General features: G+C 34.2%; 1 protein-coding gene across 5 annotated transcripts in view; it reads left to right on the forward strand.

Annotated features, from left to right (window-relative positions):
- Positions 1-3,752, forward strand: part of VGLL3 (vestigial like family member 3) — a 45,572-nt gene extending 41,820 nt beyond the window's left edge. For all 5 annotated transcript variants that reach the window (XR_009262247.1, XM_058731707.1, XM_058731706.1 and 2 more), the window contains one exon: positions 458-3,752. Coding sequence is in view for 4 of the 5 variants with exons in the window: in XM_058731707.1 (XP_058587690.1) it covers positions 458-501 (44 nt within the window). In the remaining variant the exon portion in view is untranslated. The remainder of the gene's footprint in view (positions 1-457) is intronic.
- Positions 3,753-13,416: the final 9,664 nt, after the last annotated feature.

The following is a 13,416-nucleotide window of genomic DNA, read 5'->3' on the forward strand; positions in this document are numbered from 1 at the left end:
AATATAGGTGTGTGCTATTAGCTGGGAACCAACTATGTCTATTTTACTGGCAATATTAGATCCAGCTTTTAACCATGTCTAATTGCTCACCATATTTTGTAGCAACACAAAATATGTGGAGTACATTTCAAAATAGCACCAGAATTTATTTACTATTTTAGTTCAAAAGTATCATTATTATTCCTGAAAAGTATTAACTGAGATGCTACCTAAATTCCCCCAAAGATTAGTTACATTGTTTTTTCCCAATTTCAGCAACTTTTGACATTAGAAGTAAAAAGGTTTCATTTACATTATTTTATTTTATTGATTATTCATTTATACTCCAAGAAAATGAAAACCACAGTAAAGAATTGATACTGCACAAATAGCACTGCTCTGGTCTAGCAGATGAGGCCCAGTTTTGAGTGATTCCTGTTCTAATGCTTTTCGTTTTTCTCACTGTCACCTTTTCTAGGTCTGCAGCATCAAGACAAGAGCAAGGAATCACCCTGGTACTGAAACACAGTATTAGCAAGTCAGGTTGAAGTGTGAATCCATGGGCCCACTGGGAAAGAGGCTGCCAGGATTTCCCATTCTGCAGTGGGACACAATAGACATGGAAGAAGAAGAGGAAATGTCAGCCAGCTAACTTTGGTTTGGAGCCTTTTCTTGAGAAAGCAGAGTGGGTCCTAGACATTGAAGAAAAGCATTTTTATTTGTTTTTTTTTTTTTTCCCCTCATCTGAGCCTTTGTCAACTGTGCAAATCTTTTTTTTTTTTTTTGTCTTGCTTTTATCAATACATGATTTAATTTTTGTTTCATTCTGATTTTTTTTTCTTTTTCCTTTTTGAACCAACCATCTTGTCAGGAAAAGATGAACCAGACGTGAAAATGCTCATCCTTTCAGGAATACAATTTTGTAGCTCTATGTGTATCTATTTTTGTAGAATACAGAAAGTTTGATTTAGCATTGATGGGCTATTTTTGAGGGATGTATTTTTTTTAATATTGTAAAAATTGGTAAGTTCTGTTTAAAGAACTTGCTCTCAGAGAAGCACTGGCAAAAATGTTAAAAATGCTTGTCTTTAAAATGTCTGTGATATGCTCTGTGCTTTCTAGGTTACCTCAAGTGTTTGATAGTTCCTCCTTTTTACAAAAGTAGCAGCATAGCCAAGCCAAGATAGTATTGTTTTACATTAAATCTCGGCGAAGATTTAATTCCATGTTAGCTCACTTAGCTTTGAGTTATATGTATAGATTGGAAAGGAAGTTTTTTAATGACCATACTAAAGAAAGGATATTTCATTACTTCGATTTGCCCCAAAGAGTACTTGGAGTTTGACTAGGAAGAAAGTTTGCATCAACTTTCAGTCAGAGGGAGAGACTGCCTGGAGTATATAATTGTCTTTCTAGCCCATCCAACTTTGATAAATGGAACCGGTTTGTATCCAACCACTGGAAAAAAAAATACATTAACCCATGCTACCTTTGATTGCCAGTGACTTAGTTTCCTTGTTTCTAATTATTCAATCATGGCAATTTTTAAGGTCATATTTTAAGTGGATGTTTTTGTTTGTTTGTTTTTGTTTTTATTTTCTGAGATATTTTGAATGGAAAATATTTGGGAGGGTACTAGACACAGCACAAGCCTTGAATTCAATGGCTATTTCTGACATTACTCATCATTATATATTGAAAAATAATATATTGTATATGTGATTTTAAACATAGGTTTTTTTTTCAAGTCTTTCTTTGGTTGTTTAAATCTGGTCTTAGTTGATTGAACTCTTTTTAAGAAAATGATTTAGGGTAAAATGAAATTTAAATTAGAATATGCCACAATTACTTAAATTGGGGTAATAAATTAGCCATTTATTATTTGAAATTTATTCATGAAAACTCAGGATTCAACTTGACGTGGCCCTCAGGACCTAAATAAGGTGAAGTTGGAATTATCATTAAGACCCTATTGGGAAAAGATTAGGGTTATAAAAGTAGCAGTTAGTAATATTTTAAGGATTTTTGATTCAAGTCCATTCTCTCAAAGCTGCTTCCAGAGATGGGTCACATTAAAGAGTTAGGGCTATATAGAAGTTTTAGTTTGGTAAAAGTTTCTCAAATGTCCCCCATCCTTGTCTTCACCAATATGAAATACAGTGTTTAGTGAAATACCACTTTCCATTTTAAATTGTGTATATCTTGTGTGTAAAGATTTTAGCTATAAGAACAGCACAGCCTTTGCTCAGCTAGGCAGGGTTCTTACAGATAATTTAAAGTAATTCCCTTATCTCTGTTTTTTACATTGGTTGTCTTCCCTGGTGCCTCCTGTGAGTTATAAATCTATACACTCTCTTGTATTCTTATCACTCCATAAATTGCTTCTTCTTACCTAGACTCTCCTTAACACAATGTGCATATTTTTACCTAATGTGAGGTTGAAACTTAAGGAATTTTCCCCTTACTAATGACATAAACTTTGAGTTCTAGGGAGTGGCTTAGTTAAATTATCTATATTTTGATCTGTGATTTGTTATGGTTGTATGTACTTTGTCCAATCTGTGGAGCATGAAGTTGATTGAATCTATAAAATTGGTTTCCTCTTGTGTCCTCCTGAGTTTTCAAAAACAAGTATTCAGCAGTTCCCATGGGATGACTCATTGGGGATTATTTATTTCCTTCCTCTTCCTTTGGAACCTATTAACTTCCTTTGCAGTTTCTCTTAGAACAGTGTTGTACTCCAACTCATTCAGATCATGCAATTGGATTTTCCCAATTAAGGGAGAAGAAAAGTATTAACTCTCTGCTCCGTTCCTTCTTCTCCATTGAATTGAATTCAAAAGGAGAGCAGACAATTGGATAGCTTCACCCTGAATTTGGACTGTGTTCTGTGCCACTGTAGGATGGTACATTGTGCACAGTAGAATGTAGGATGAAACATTCCTTGGCTCTGGGGCCCAAGAAAAGTTGGGGACCTGAATTCTGCTGTATCTAGGAAAGATTTGCAAGTGAGGTCTCTTGTTGAGAAAAGACATCATTGACATATTGCAAGGATTAGATCCTTGCAATATAAGGAATAGATCAAAGTCTAAATGAAAAGAGAGTGCATGTCTCTATAATTGCCTGGCATCCCCCTTGTTATGATCATTTTACCTTTACCACCAGAAGTTATAAAAGAGAATGGGTTGTAATTTAGCATGATATTCTGACCTTAAGTTTAAAATGCTATCACTCTCTGGTTCTGCTTTCCTCACATCAAAACGATGCTGTTGAACTTATAGGCTTCTAACCTGCTTTAAAGAGGCTACCAGCTTCCTCCCTAAATCATTTGAAACCACTCCACCTTTGACTATTTTAAAAATTAGACTTTATTCAAGGTTTTGGAAGATGTGAGCTAAACCATATAAAATCATCTCATTTATTTGACATCTAATCCAGGCTTTGGCCACTACACTATCATAAGTTAATGAACAACTCATGAGTTGGATCTCAACAGGCTACTTTGTCCCTCATCGTTTATTTGAAAGAGCCTCTAAATATTTTAAAAATCAATGTTTCTTAAGAATGTTAATCACCCCCTTCCTAACTTTAATCTGTAATTTTTCTTCTTTCTCTTTCTTCTTAAAATGATTTACATTATTATTTAAGCAAAAATGCCCAGGGTTGCTCCAAATGTTGCAAATAAGAACCAGTGGTTTGCAAATAATTGAGGAATTAGTTCTTTGAACTTTATAACAAACCTTAAAAAACAAAACAAAACAAAACAAAACAAATTCTAGGCACTGGTGTAAAACATGCCCTTGAGGAGCTCATTATTCATTTTGCAAACCATCTTTCCTATTCCTGTTCTAAGACTTGCAGAATAGGACTGGATCTATCTAGTTTTTGCATTTGTTCTGTGGTTTAGTGTTACATGTGTCATTTAAAGTTGCAGTCAGAAACTATATTTTAAGAAACTAAATTCTATTTCTTACTGGGTGTCCCTCCCTTTGTTACACTGTATTTGCCAAATTAAGTCAATGAGGCATTAAGTGGTGGTAAAGGAAAGTATACATGCTGGAGTTTTGACTGGGTAATGAATAGAGAAGTAGAATGAATTAATGGAAAAGATCATTGGTTTGTATATTAGGTCATTTTCTGAATTCTGCCTTGGCCACAGTTAGATATGTGTGATTTGGGGTTTATCTTATGAAGAAAGTGAGATAATAATACCTAACTGGCAGGCTGTGAAGTGTGGAAATGATATCTATATTATATATATATATATATATATATATATATATATATATATATATGATATATGTATGATATATATATCATATATATATGATATATGTATGATATATATATCATATATATATGATATATGTATGATATATATATCATACATATATGATATATGTATGATATATATATCATACATATATGATATATGTATGATATATATATCATATATATATGATATATGTATGATATATATATCATACATATATGATATATGTATGATATATATATCATATATATATGATATATGTATGATATATATATCATACATATATGATATATGTATGATATATATATCATATATATATGATATATGTATGATATATATATCATATATATATGATATATGTATGATATATATATCATATATATATGATATATGTATGATACATATATATCATATATATGTGATCAATCATATCTGTCTCATTATAGCTATTTAATAAATGACAGGCACCACAAATGTCTGTCAATGTTGTAAGTAGGTCATAAAACTGAGCTCCCAAATGTCCCTTCTCTATACTTTCCATATCTATTTCTGCAGCAATCCAATAGATATAGGACTACTTTTTCATGACAAATTGTTGCAAGAGAATCTTTGCCCACTACTATTTGTTGAAGATAAAATGTAAATTTCTTAATTATTTCTGTTACTTTAGTGTGTCATTTATGAAAGAAAATAACCTTTTAGTGGTATGTAGCCCCAACTGTGAGTTTTCTTACATATTCCAAAGTTTTATTCATCCAGGATCCCAAATCAAGGCAACATCTTTATTAAATCACCAAAGTTTATATTTTTCAATTACATTTTGGGCTTCCTTAGCACCTGGAATAAAAACATCTCTTTTGAAGTTATCCATTTTTTTTCTTTTACTTGCCTTGGAGGAAAAATTGCAGAATATGGTGGAAAAAGATCGTTTGCATGAAAAGGGGAGGGAAAAGAAAACCCTTTACGATCTCAGCAGATTTACTCTGCTTGAGAAAAAAAGAAACAATTTTATTGGAAGCAGATGTTGACACTGTGTCAGTTATTGAAGATGGAAAGAGTTCGCTTGAGCCATTGCAGTTACAAAGGGGTATTGATGGCAGTTAGAATCCCTGTGATGGATCACCTTCACAGCAGACATAAGGACAGCAGAAAAGCAGAAACTGTATGAGACCACTGAAATCAGCCTGCTGATTTTAACGTACAGGATCATAAGGATCCAGTTTCATTTTGTTTTGTTTGTTTTGTTTTTTCTTTCCTCCAGGATGAAAGACACATCTTTCAGAAAATTTAAGGCTTCTTTGAGAAATTTACTTTTATTCTCTAAAAACATGGCCTAAGAGCCCTTTAAATCTCTTATTTTTAAAGTACTAAAAGTATTATTAAAGTCATTTTAGAAAAATCAGGTTATAGTTTTAGTTCAGTGATGTATGTTGAAAATAAATACATAAACTACACAAAAATGGATGATTGAAGATTGGGGTATGGGTGGGCCCTTCCAGGAAACCTTGGTCTCAATAGCTTTAATTACCTTAGTAACTTGGTCATGGACATTGGTCACAGAACTGACTTTCAGGCTTTTCTCTTTTAGTGCTCTCTTGGAATTTACTCCTATATACTTTCCCAAAGTATAGAAATAGCCATTATTATTAAAATATCTTGATTTTCTTATTTCCTTTATTGTCCATTATGCTTTTTTATTTGTTTGAAAAATTTTTATAGTTTCAAATAATTAATCAAACTAATGTTCAGTCAAAATTGCAAATTAACTTGATCCGATAATATGTAAATGTCCTTTTAAAGGTCAAGGCATACTATTGAATTAACTGTAATTATGTAAGTAAACAATGATACCTTCTAGAAAAGGGAGTCACCATCAAGTAGCTTCCTTTTTAACAATTTCTGGACTACTAAATTTTGACTTAAGAATAACTCTTTTAGAATATAAGATTCTTTAGGGGTTTGTTTTTTTTTTTTTTGGTGTATGCATAAGATGTGAACTTTTCTAATGATATCTCTTTATACTAGTAGAGATGTACATTTTTTTTTTCTATGCTGTGGCTAGGGCAAAAATGAATAATTATTTACACACATGATTTAATTTCTTAGGATATTTACAATCTTGGATATTATATATGATTTTAAAATACTATTCCATTCATTTTTCTGGATGTACAATATAGGGAAGAGTTTTCATGTGAATTCTTTGTTCATTTTAAAGTGCATATATTGAAAGAGAAAACGTGGATTAATTTGTTTTTATCATATACATCTAGGTAAGGTGAAATACTTTTATAAAAAAAGTGTAGAAGACTATATTTGTCACTTGGTTAGGTAAACTGAAACTAATAATTAGAAATATTATCTTACAACATTGAAATACAATGAAATTCCAGACTTGTGAGTTTTATGAGCAATTTTATGCTATCTTAATTTTACATTTCCAGAAAGACAAATTAACTAATCTTACCTAGTTGTGAGTCTTTAATTCATAAAACTTTTGGGTTTACAAGCTCATTACGAAATCATAATTTTTGTTTGTTTTTCTTGGGATTGTGGAAAGAGACATTTTCATATTTCTATTCACTCTTCAAATGCAGGTCACATAACTATGTGTCAGTGATATAAGATGATGGAGGACTTTGTAGTAAAAACTGTCACCTTCAATTTGTTCAATAAATAATTTAATGTGAATTTAATGTTTATATTTTAATGTAGCATTTTCGTTTGGTCTGCCTTTCTTGAAAATGAACTCAAGCTCACTGTTTTCTTCTTGTCCAGTTAAGGAGTTTATAAATATCTTTGAAAACTAAAGCTAAATATTAGTGAGTCTTTTTTATGAAGTTAATTTCTAAGGCCAAGTTAATTTCTAAGGCCAAGTTGTTAATAGTGAAGAGTGGGTTATAAAACAAGTGTTCATAATGGAAGAACAAGTGAAATGTACTAAATTACATAACAACAGGAAGCTTCTGAAGTTTTTTCAATGTTTATTTATTTGGGAGAGAAAGAGAGAGAGGGAGAGAGAGACAATGTCAAGCAGGCTCTACGCTGCTAGTCTGGAACCCAAGGCAGGGCTTGATCCCATGAACCAACCAAACCAACCGTGAAATCATGACCTGCGCCAGGATCAAGAGTTGAACACAACCAACTGAGCCACCCAGGCACACCGTGAATTTTTTAATACAATGCTTCTAAAGCTATCAATTGACTCTTTACACAAAGTACATTTTGTTGTTTTGTTTTTACTCTTATTGATACAGAACTTGCTGTAAGTAGTATGGAAAATCACAAACACACACACACACACACACACGACCAAAAACTTACAATTCATTGACAGTGAAGAACTACACCTAGAAAGGAAAATTCCAAGACTATATTTTTGAAGGAAGTTAGAGTTTTCCTACAATGGCGTCTACTTTCTTATTAAATGAATTTTTAATGTGGAAGTGCAAAAGTCTAGAAATAAGTGTTTAAATCAGTAGACCCTCCAACATTATAGGTGAAATAATTTGGCATTCTTAATTGTTCCTATATTTAGACTAGACTAGTGTTATGAGTTTTCTATGGCTGCTGTAAAAATTACCACAATCTTAACATCTTCAAACAAATTTATTATCTTAACCACTTGGTAGGTCAGACATTTGGCACTGCTCTCAGGCTAAAATCAGTGTCAGCTGCATTCCTTCTGGATGCCCTAAGGGAGAATCTCTTTCTTTGCTGTTCCAAGTTTCGAGAGTCCTTGACTAAAGGCCCCCTCTTCATCTTGTAAGCCATTAGCCATCAAGTCCTTCTCACAAGGCATCATTCTGACCCTCTCTTTCACCTCTCTCTTACATGTTTAAAGAAATTTGTAGTTACATTGGCTCTACCTTGATAATCTCCTCAACTCAGAGTTCTTAATTTAATTACATCTGTAAAGTCCTTAAATATAAGGTAACATATTCACAGGTTCTAAGGATTAGGATGTGAGTATTTTGGGGGATGGGCACTATTCTACTACCACAATTATTATTAGATTTAAGTTTATTTATTTATTTATTTATTTTTACCAGCCTTGTAATCTGGGAGTATTTAATACATCACTGAAACTAGCAAGGCTTGTTCCATGTTCGCAATGGTCGTTTGTGTAGGATTCGTCTTCATTCACTTAAATAATTGCATACAAAGGGAATTTCTGTTCTTATTTCAAACATTTCACGTGGTTATTATAGTGCCTTGGAATCTAAAGGGCTATGTGGTATTTATGTCAGACAAACGCTCAGGGGGTGGGGGGGTGTGGAGAGAAGGACATCTGGTGCAGATTCTTCCTAGCTGAAGTGTGTTTTCTCTGGGGACAATCAACTACCATTTAATTGTTTTGCTTCCTTTTTTGGGGAACATGATCATCCTGTGATGTCCTAAGTCTCCAAGCATCTCATTTGACCTGCTTATACACATTTGACAAAATATCTATATATGACCACATTGACATGGTAAAGCTTTTACATTTTTGTCCAGATTGAATCATTACATCTGTTATCAGTTAAGCAGTGGAAAAACTGTTATGGAAAGCAAACATATTTTGATACATTTAATGTGTAAAGTAGGTTCCTGTGCTTTGGAATGCTGTTGATCAATAAATGAGCTAGACTGTCTTAGAAATAACACTCAAACACAACTGTTTTACTTTCCACACCAAGTTTGGCTGTGGCTGAATGAAGAACACCAGCATTGATCTTTGCTTCTCACTTGTAAAAGAGACTATTTGCTGGGAGCCAAATATAGCAACAGAGGATTTATTATCTTGCCAAAAAATACAAAATCTGTTCCCCTTTAAACACGATACTCTATCCTTTTCTTGTGGATCTTGCTAAAAGGAAAATATAGCTCTAAACTACCCCACTCCTTCTGCTGAAAAGTTTCCTACGTTTTTTCAAATGGGCTATGTGTGGTTTTGTGTTTTATGTTTCCTAAAGAAAATGGCTGTATGCGAAATCCATCCAGTATTAATCATGTTCCTTGCCAAAACAAACAAACAAACAAACAAACAAACAAAACCGAAAATGTTTCTAAAGCAAAGAAGAGAGTCAACAGCAATTAAGAAAATCACACTTTGCTAGTTTCAATACTAACTATGTATCACTGGGTGATGTTCTATGTTTCATTTTGTATTGAACCAAAAAAAAATTTTTTTTTTAATCGGCTTCAACCAACAGGTGCTTTCTTTAAAGGCCTTAGAACATGGTGTTTTGCTCTGAATGTCGTCTGACTAGTCTAGATTATAATGTTGGTAATGACAGTTAACTCTTCTGCTTGGTTTATGATGTATATACAGAATTTTAAAAACAGTTTTGCAAACATCACCAAGAAAATAAGCTTTCCAGTGACAGCTTTACCAGACATCTTCGTGTGGGATTTTAAAACAAACACAAGGCTGTTTGGAAATACTTGGTATATGCAAATATGCAAAATATGCTGAACAGTGCTAACAGCTGTAGGGTGTATGTACTCCCTCATCCTTGAGCAGAATATTTTGGTGGCAGTGATGGTTGTTTTTTCCATCTTAGCTTCTCATCTCCCTCACCGTCCTACCCCTGTCTCCACCCACTCACCCATCCACATACAAAAACACATACTTAACACCACCACCCCCCCCCCCCCATTTCCATGCTGCTTCCAAGAGAGTCATTTCAACAGATTCCCCCTGGAAAAGGTGGGTGGTGCCTTGAAGGACTGTTTGAGTTACAGGATGTTGTAAAGGCTGAGCTCCATGAACTTGCTTGCACTTGCTCTGACACCAGCCTTGCACACAGCCCAGACACTCTGCAGACCAGATTCCATTAAGGCTTGTCCTTGCAAGGAGAGGGAATGTCTGGTTGAGAGTGGCCTTCCTATGATGATCCTAAAGAACACAGAGTAATCATTTTAAATGTGTGCTATCAGTTTCCATAAAATCAAGGCACTCATTCATTTATGAAAATAAGCACATACGGCTTTCTGCCTACAGCCTAAAAGAGGAAGGGAGGACCCAAGAAAAGTTAAAAATGAAGGTCTCTTCTCGTAATACATCATTTTAACAGGATGGAGAGGAGAAGATGACAAATATGAAATGAGAAACCCTGGGTCCTCAGAGCAGTTCTACTGGTAATTTGTTGATAGCATTTGGTCAGTTTCCTTATCAGTAATGTAAAAGATCAGATGAAATAAATGTAAACTGCTTTGAGAAAAGTAAAAGTACTGCACAGATACAAGGAGGAACTGATATTTATTAAAACTCTTCTATATACCATGAACATTACATGAATTTATGTTAAGGAAATATCACAAATAGCAATATGTAGAGAGTATTATTTGAGAGGAAGTTTGCAATATAAAAAAACATGAGGATTTAATGTTTAGTGATGCAACTCAGAAGCTGATGTCCTTGGACAATTTCCTTAACCCCTTTAAGTCTCAGTGTATTCATCTGTAAAATGAAGATATGCAAAGTAACTACTTCATAGAATTGTTAAAGGAATTAAATAAAGTCTATAAATCATTTACCACTAAGCAAATACTATGGCTTTTCTTTTTATTAAGCTTATTTTTTAGTAATTTAGTAAATTTAGTAATTTTTTAGTAATTCCTAAACTTAGGAATTTAGGAAATCAGTTAAGACAGCCCAAGAGCACTTGACTTCAAGTGACAGAGTGAGGATTCAAACCTGGATTTTTTTTTTTTTTTTGTAATGTTTATTTACTTTTGAGAGAGAGGGAGAGGCAGAATCCAAAACAGCTCCGGGCTCTGAGCTGTCAGCACAGACCCCAACATGGGGCTTGAACCCACAAACCGTGAGATCATGACCTGAGGTGAAGTCAGATGCTTAACCGACTGAGCCACCCAGGTTCCCCTCAAACTCAGATTTAACCAAAAAAGAAAAAAAGAATCTTACACCACCACACTACCCTCTAAGGTTTTTGCTATTGTCACATCTATGAATGCATTTGCTGTGAGCATATTTTAATAATTTCTTAGCCAACTTCTTTCTACAAATCCTATGAAATCCTATGAAAATGGAGTAGTAGAAATCTTTCTACTCCTGGAACCCCAGAACTTAATGTGTGTATGTGTATGTGTATGTAACATATTTTTCCTTCATTTACTTTTTCTACAGGGTCAACTAAATATGCTAATAATATTCATACAAGTAAAGTGAAGTAATGATTTCAATTCCTGGGAGCCCTTGTCTGAAGTCATATGGATGTTAAATCTCTTAACCTAGATAGTTGATAGTAGATATAGTGTCTGTATTGACTATTTGAAATAGGCCAGTTACCTTCCTATTAGGCAGTGCCCATTCATAAAAACAAGTCTTGGGGCACCTGAGTGCCTCAGTCAATTAAGTGTCTGACTCTTGGTTTTGGCTGGGGACATGATCTCATGGTTCATGGGATCGAGCCTCACATCAGGCTCTGCACTGACAACATGGAGCCTGCTTGGGATTCCCTCTCTCCCTCTCTCTCTGACCCTCGCCCACTTGCTCACTCTCTCTCAAAATAAATAAATATTAAAAGAAAAAACTAGTTTTAAAAAAGCCAGCTTTTTCGTGGACACATTCTTAGATGCAACCACTGCTGCTTGCTCTCTGCTGTATGTCTAGGCCTGTGAGGCTTCTGAACTTGTCTATGTTTCCTGGCTCCGTGATGATCCCCTTAGATTTGTCAATAGAATTCAAATTCTCTGATGTTGATCTTTATTGCACTTCCCAGAAGTTTTTACCTGTTTTGACTTCTTTGGTTGCTTATAATAGATCTCTCCTGCCCTAGCCCCACTGAATTTTATCTTCTGGAGTGAGCCAGGATCAGGCTATTCTGAAGGCAGAATGGATTAACTTTGGCAAGTTAATCACCCCAGGGCTGATCTAGGATCTGAAACCTATAAAAGGTTTATACAGAGGGGAGCTTTTTAAGAAGATACAAAGGCATAATAAATCATGAAAGTATTTATTTAGAATGGGAAATGACAACGAACTTTGAAAATCTAATGAATACCATAAACACAAAATTCAGAAACATCATGTAAATTTGTATTAACTACCTGCTTAGGTACATGTATAACGTAACATGCTACTCCTCCAACAGTTAGCACATTTACCTTCATTTTAACTTCAGTACATTTCAAACATGTGTCTTTACCTTCTTATATTTAGTGGTAGAAAAGGTAGGTTCTGTTCATAGAGTGATATGTTCTTAGCCCCTCTTGAAACAATGTAGTAGGGGTCTGTAGTATTTCTAGACACCGTTTGCTCACTGGGACATGATTTCTTAATTATACCTAGAAGTGTTTGGGAATGGTATAAACATATCCCACTAAATCCAAATCCTACCTATATGTATCTACGAACTCAATTTTCCCTTAGCTTGATCCTTACCACCCCACAAAGGGAACACTCAGAAGGGACACCTGAGTGAAAGAGAGAGTGATTTTATATGATTGTGGTTAAAATAGCTTATATTTTTTTTCAGTTTGCATAACTTATGTCAATATGGATGCTAGGATTAAATCTCAGAGCTTTGGAAGGTGGCCTATGCCAATAAGAGGCTCAGAAGCTTTATCCTCATTAGCTTAGGGAAAATTTGCCTATGCACAGGCCTCTTCCAACTTGTCTCCCATGGTAAAAAAAAAAAAAAAGGAAAAGAAACAACAACAACAAAAGTCCTCAAAAGTCCTACTTACAAGAGCACTGATATGTGGCTTCACTTTGTTAATTTTCTGATTCCTATTACAGTACATTAAACTATGATAAGATGATAAGAGTTCCATACTGAATAACCAAGATTTAAAAAGGCTTCAGTTTGAAAGAGAGAGACAGAAGAAAAGGCTGAATTTTTTTGGAAGTTATTCAACATAGACAAACAAGGAGAAAATGGTTTAAAAGATGACTGGACTGAAGAATTTATGTGAAAATAACCTGAAGCTGAGAACAGTGAGGAATGAATTACCTCCTGGAAAAAACAGTCTTGTTTCTTAAGGATAAAAAAAGACTATATGATGTTTGCAACTATTCATGACCATGAACCAGAACTATATAACATGGTCTTACTACGTAATGAAGCAAAGAATGCTTTCTTAGATTACCTGGTTGGGGGGGGGGGGGGGGGCGGGGAAGATTTCTGACATAGTTCTGTCATTAACAAGCTATGTGT

This window comes from Neofelis nebulosa, chromosome 5 (genome assembly GCF_028018385.1).
Source record: "Neofelis nebulosa isolate mNeoNeb1 chromosome 5, mNeoNeb1.pri, whole genome shotgun sequence".
NCBI classification, from domain to species: Eukaryota; Metazoa; Chordata; class Mammalia; order Carnivora; family Felidae; genus Neofelis; species Neofelis nebulosa.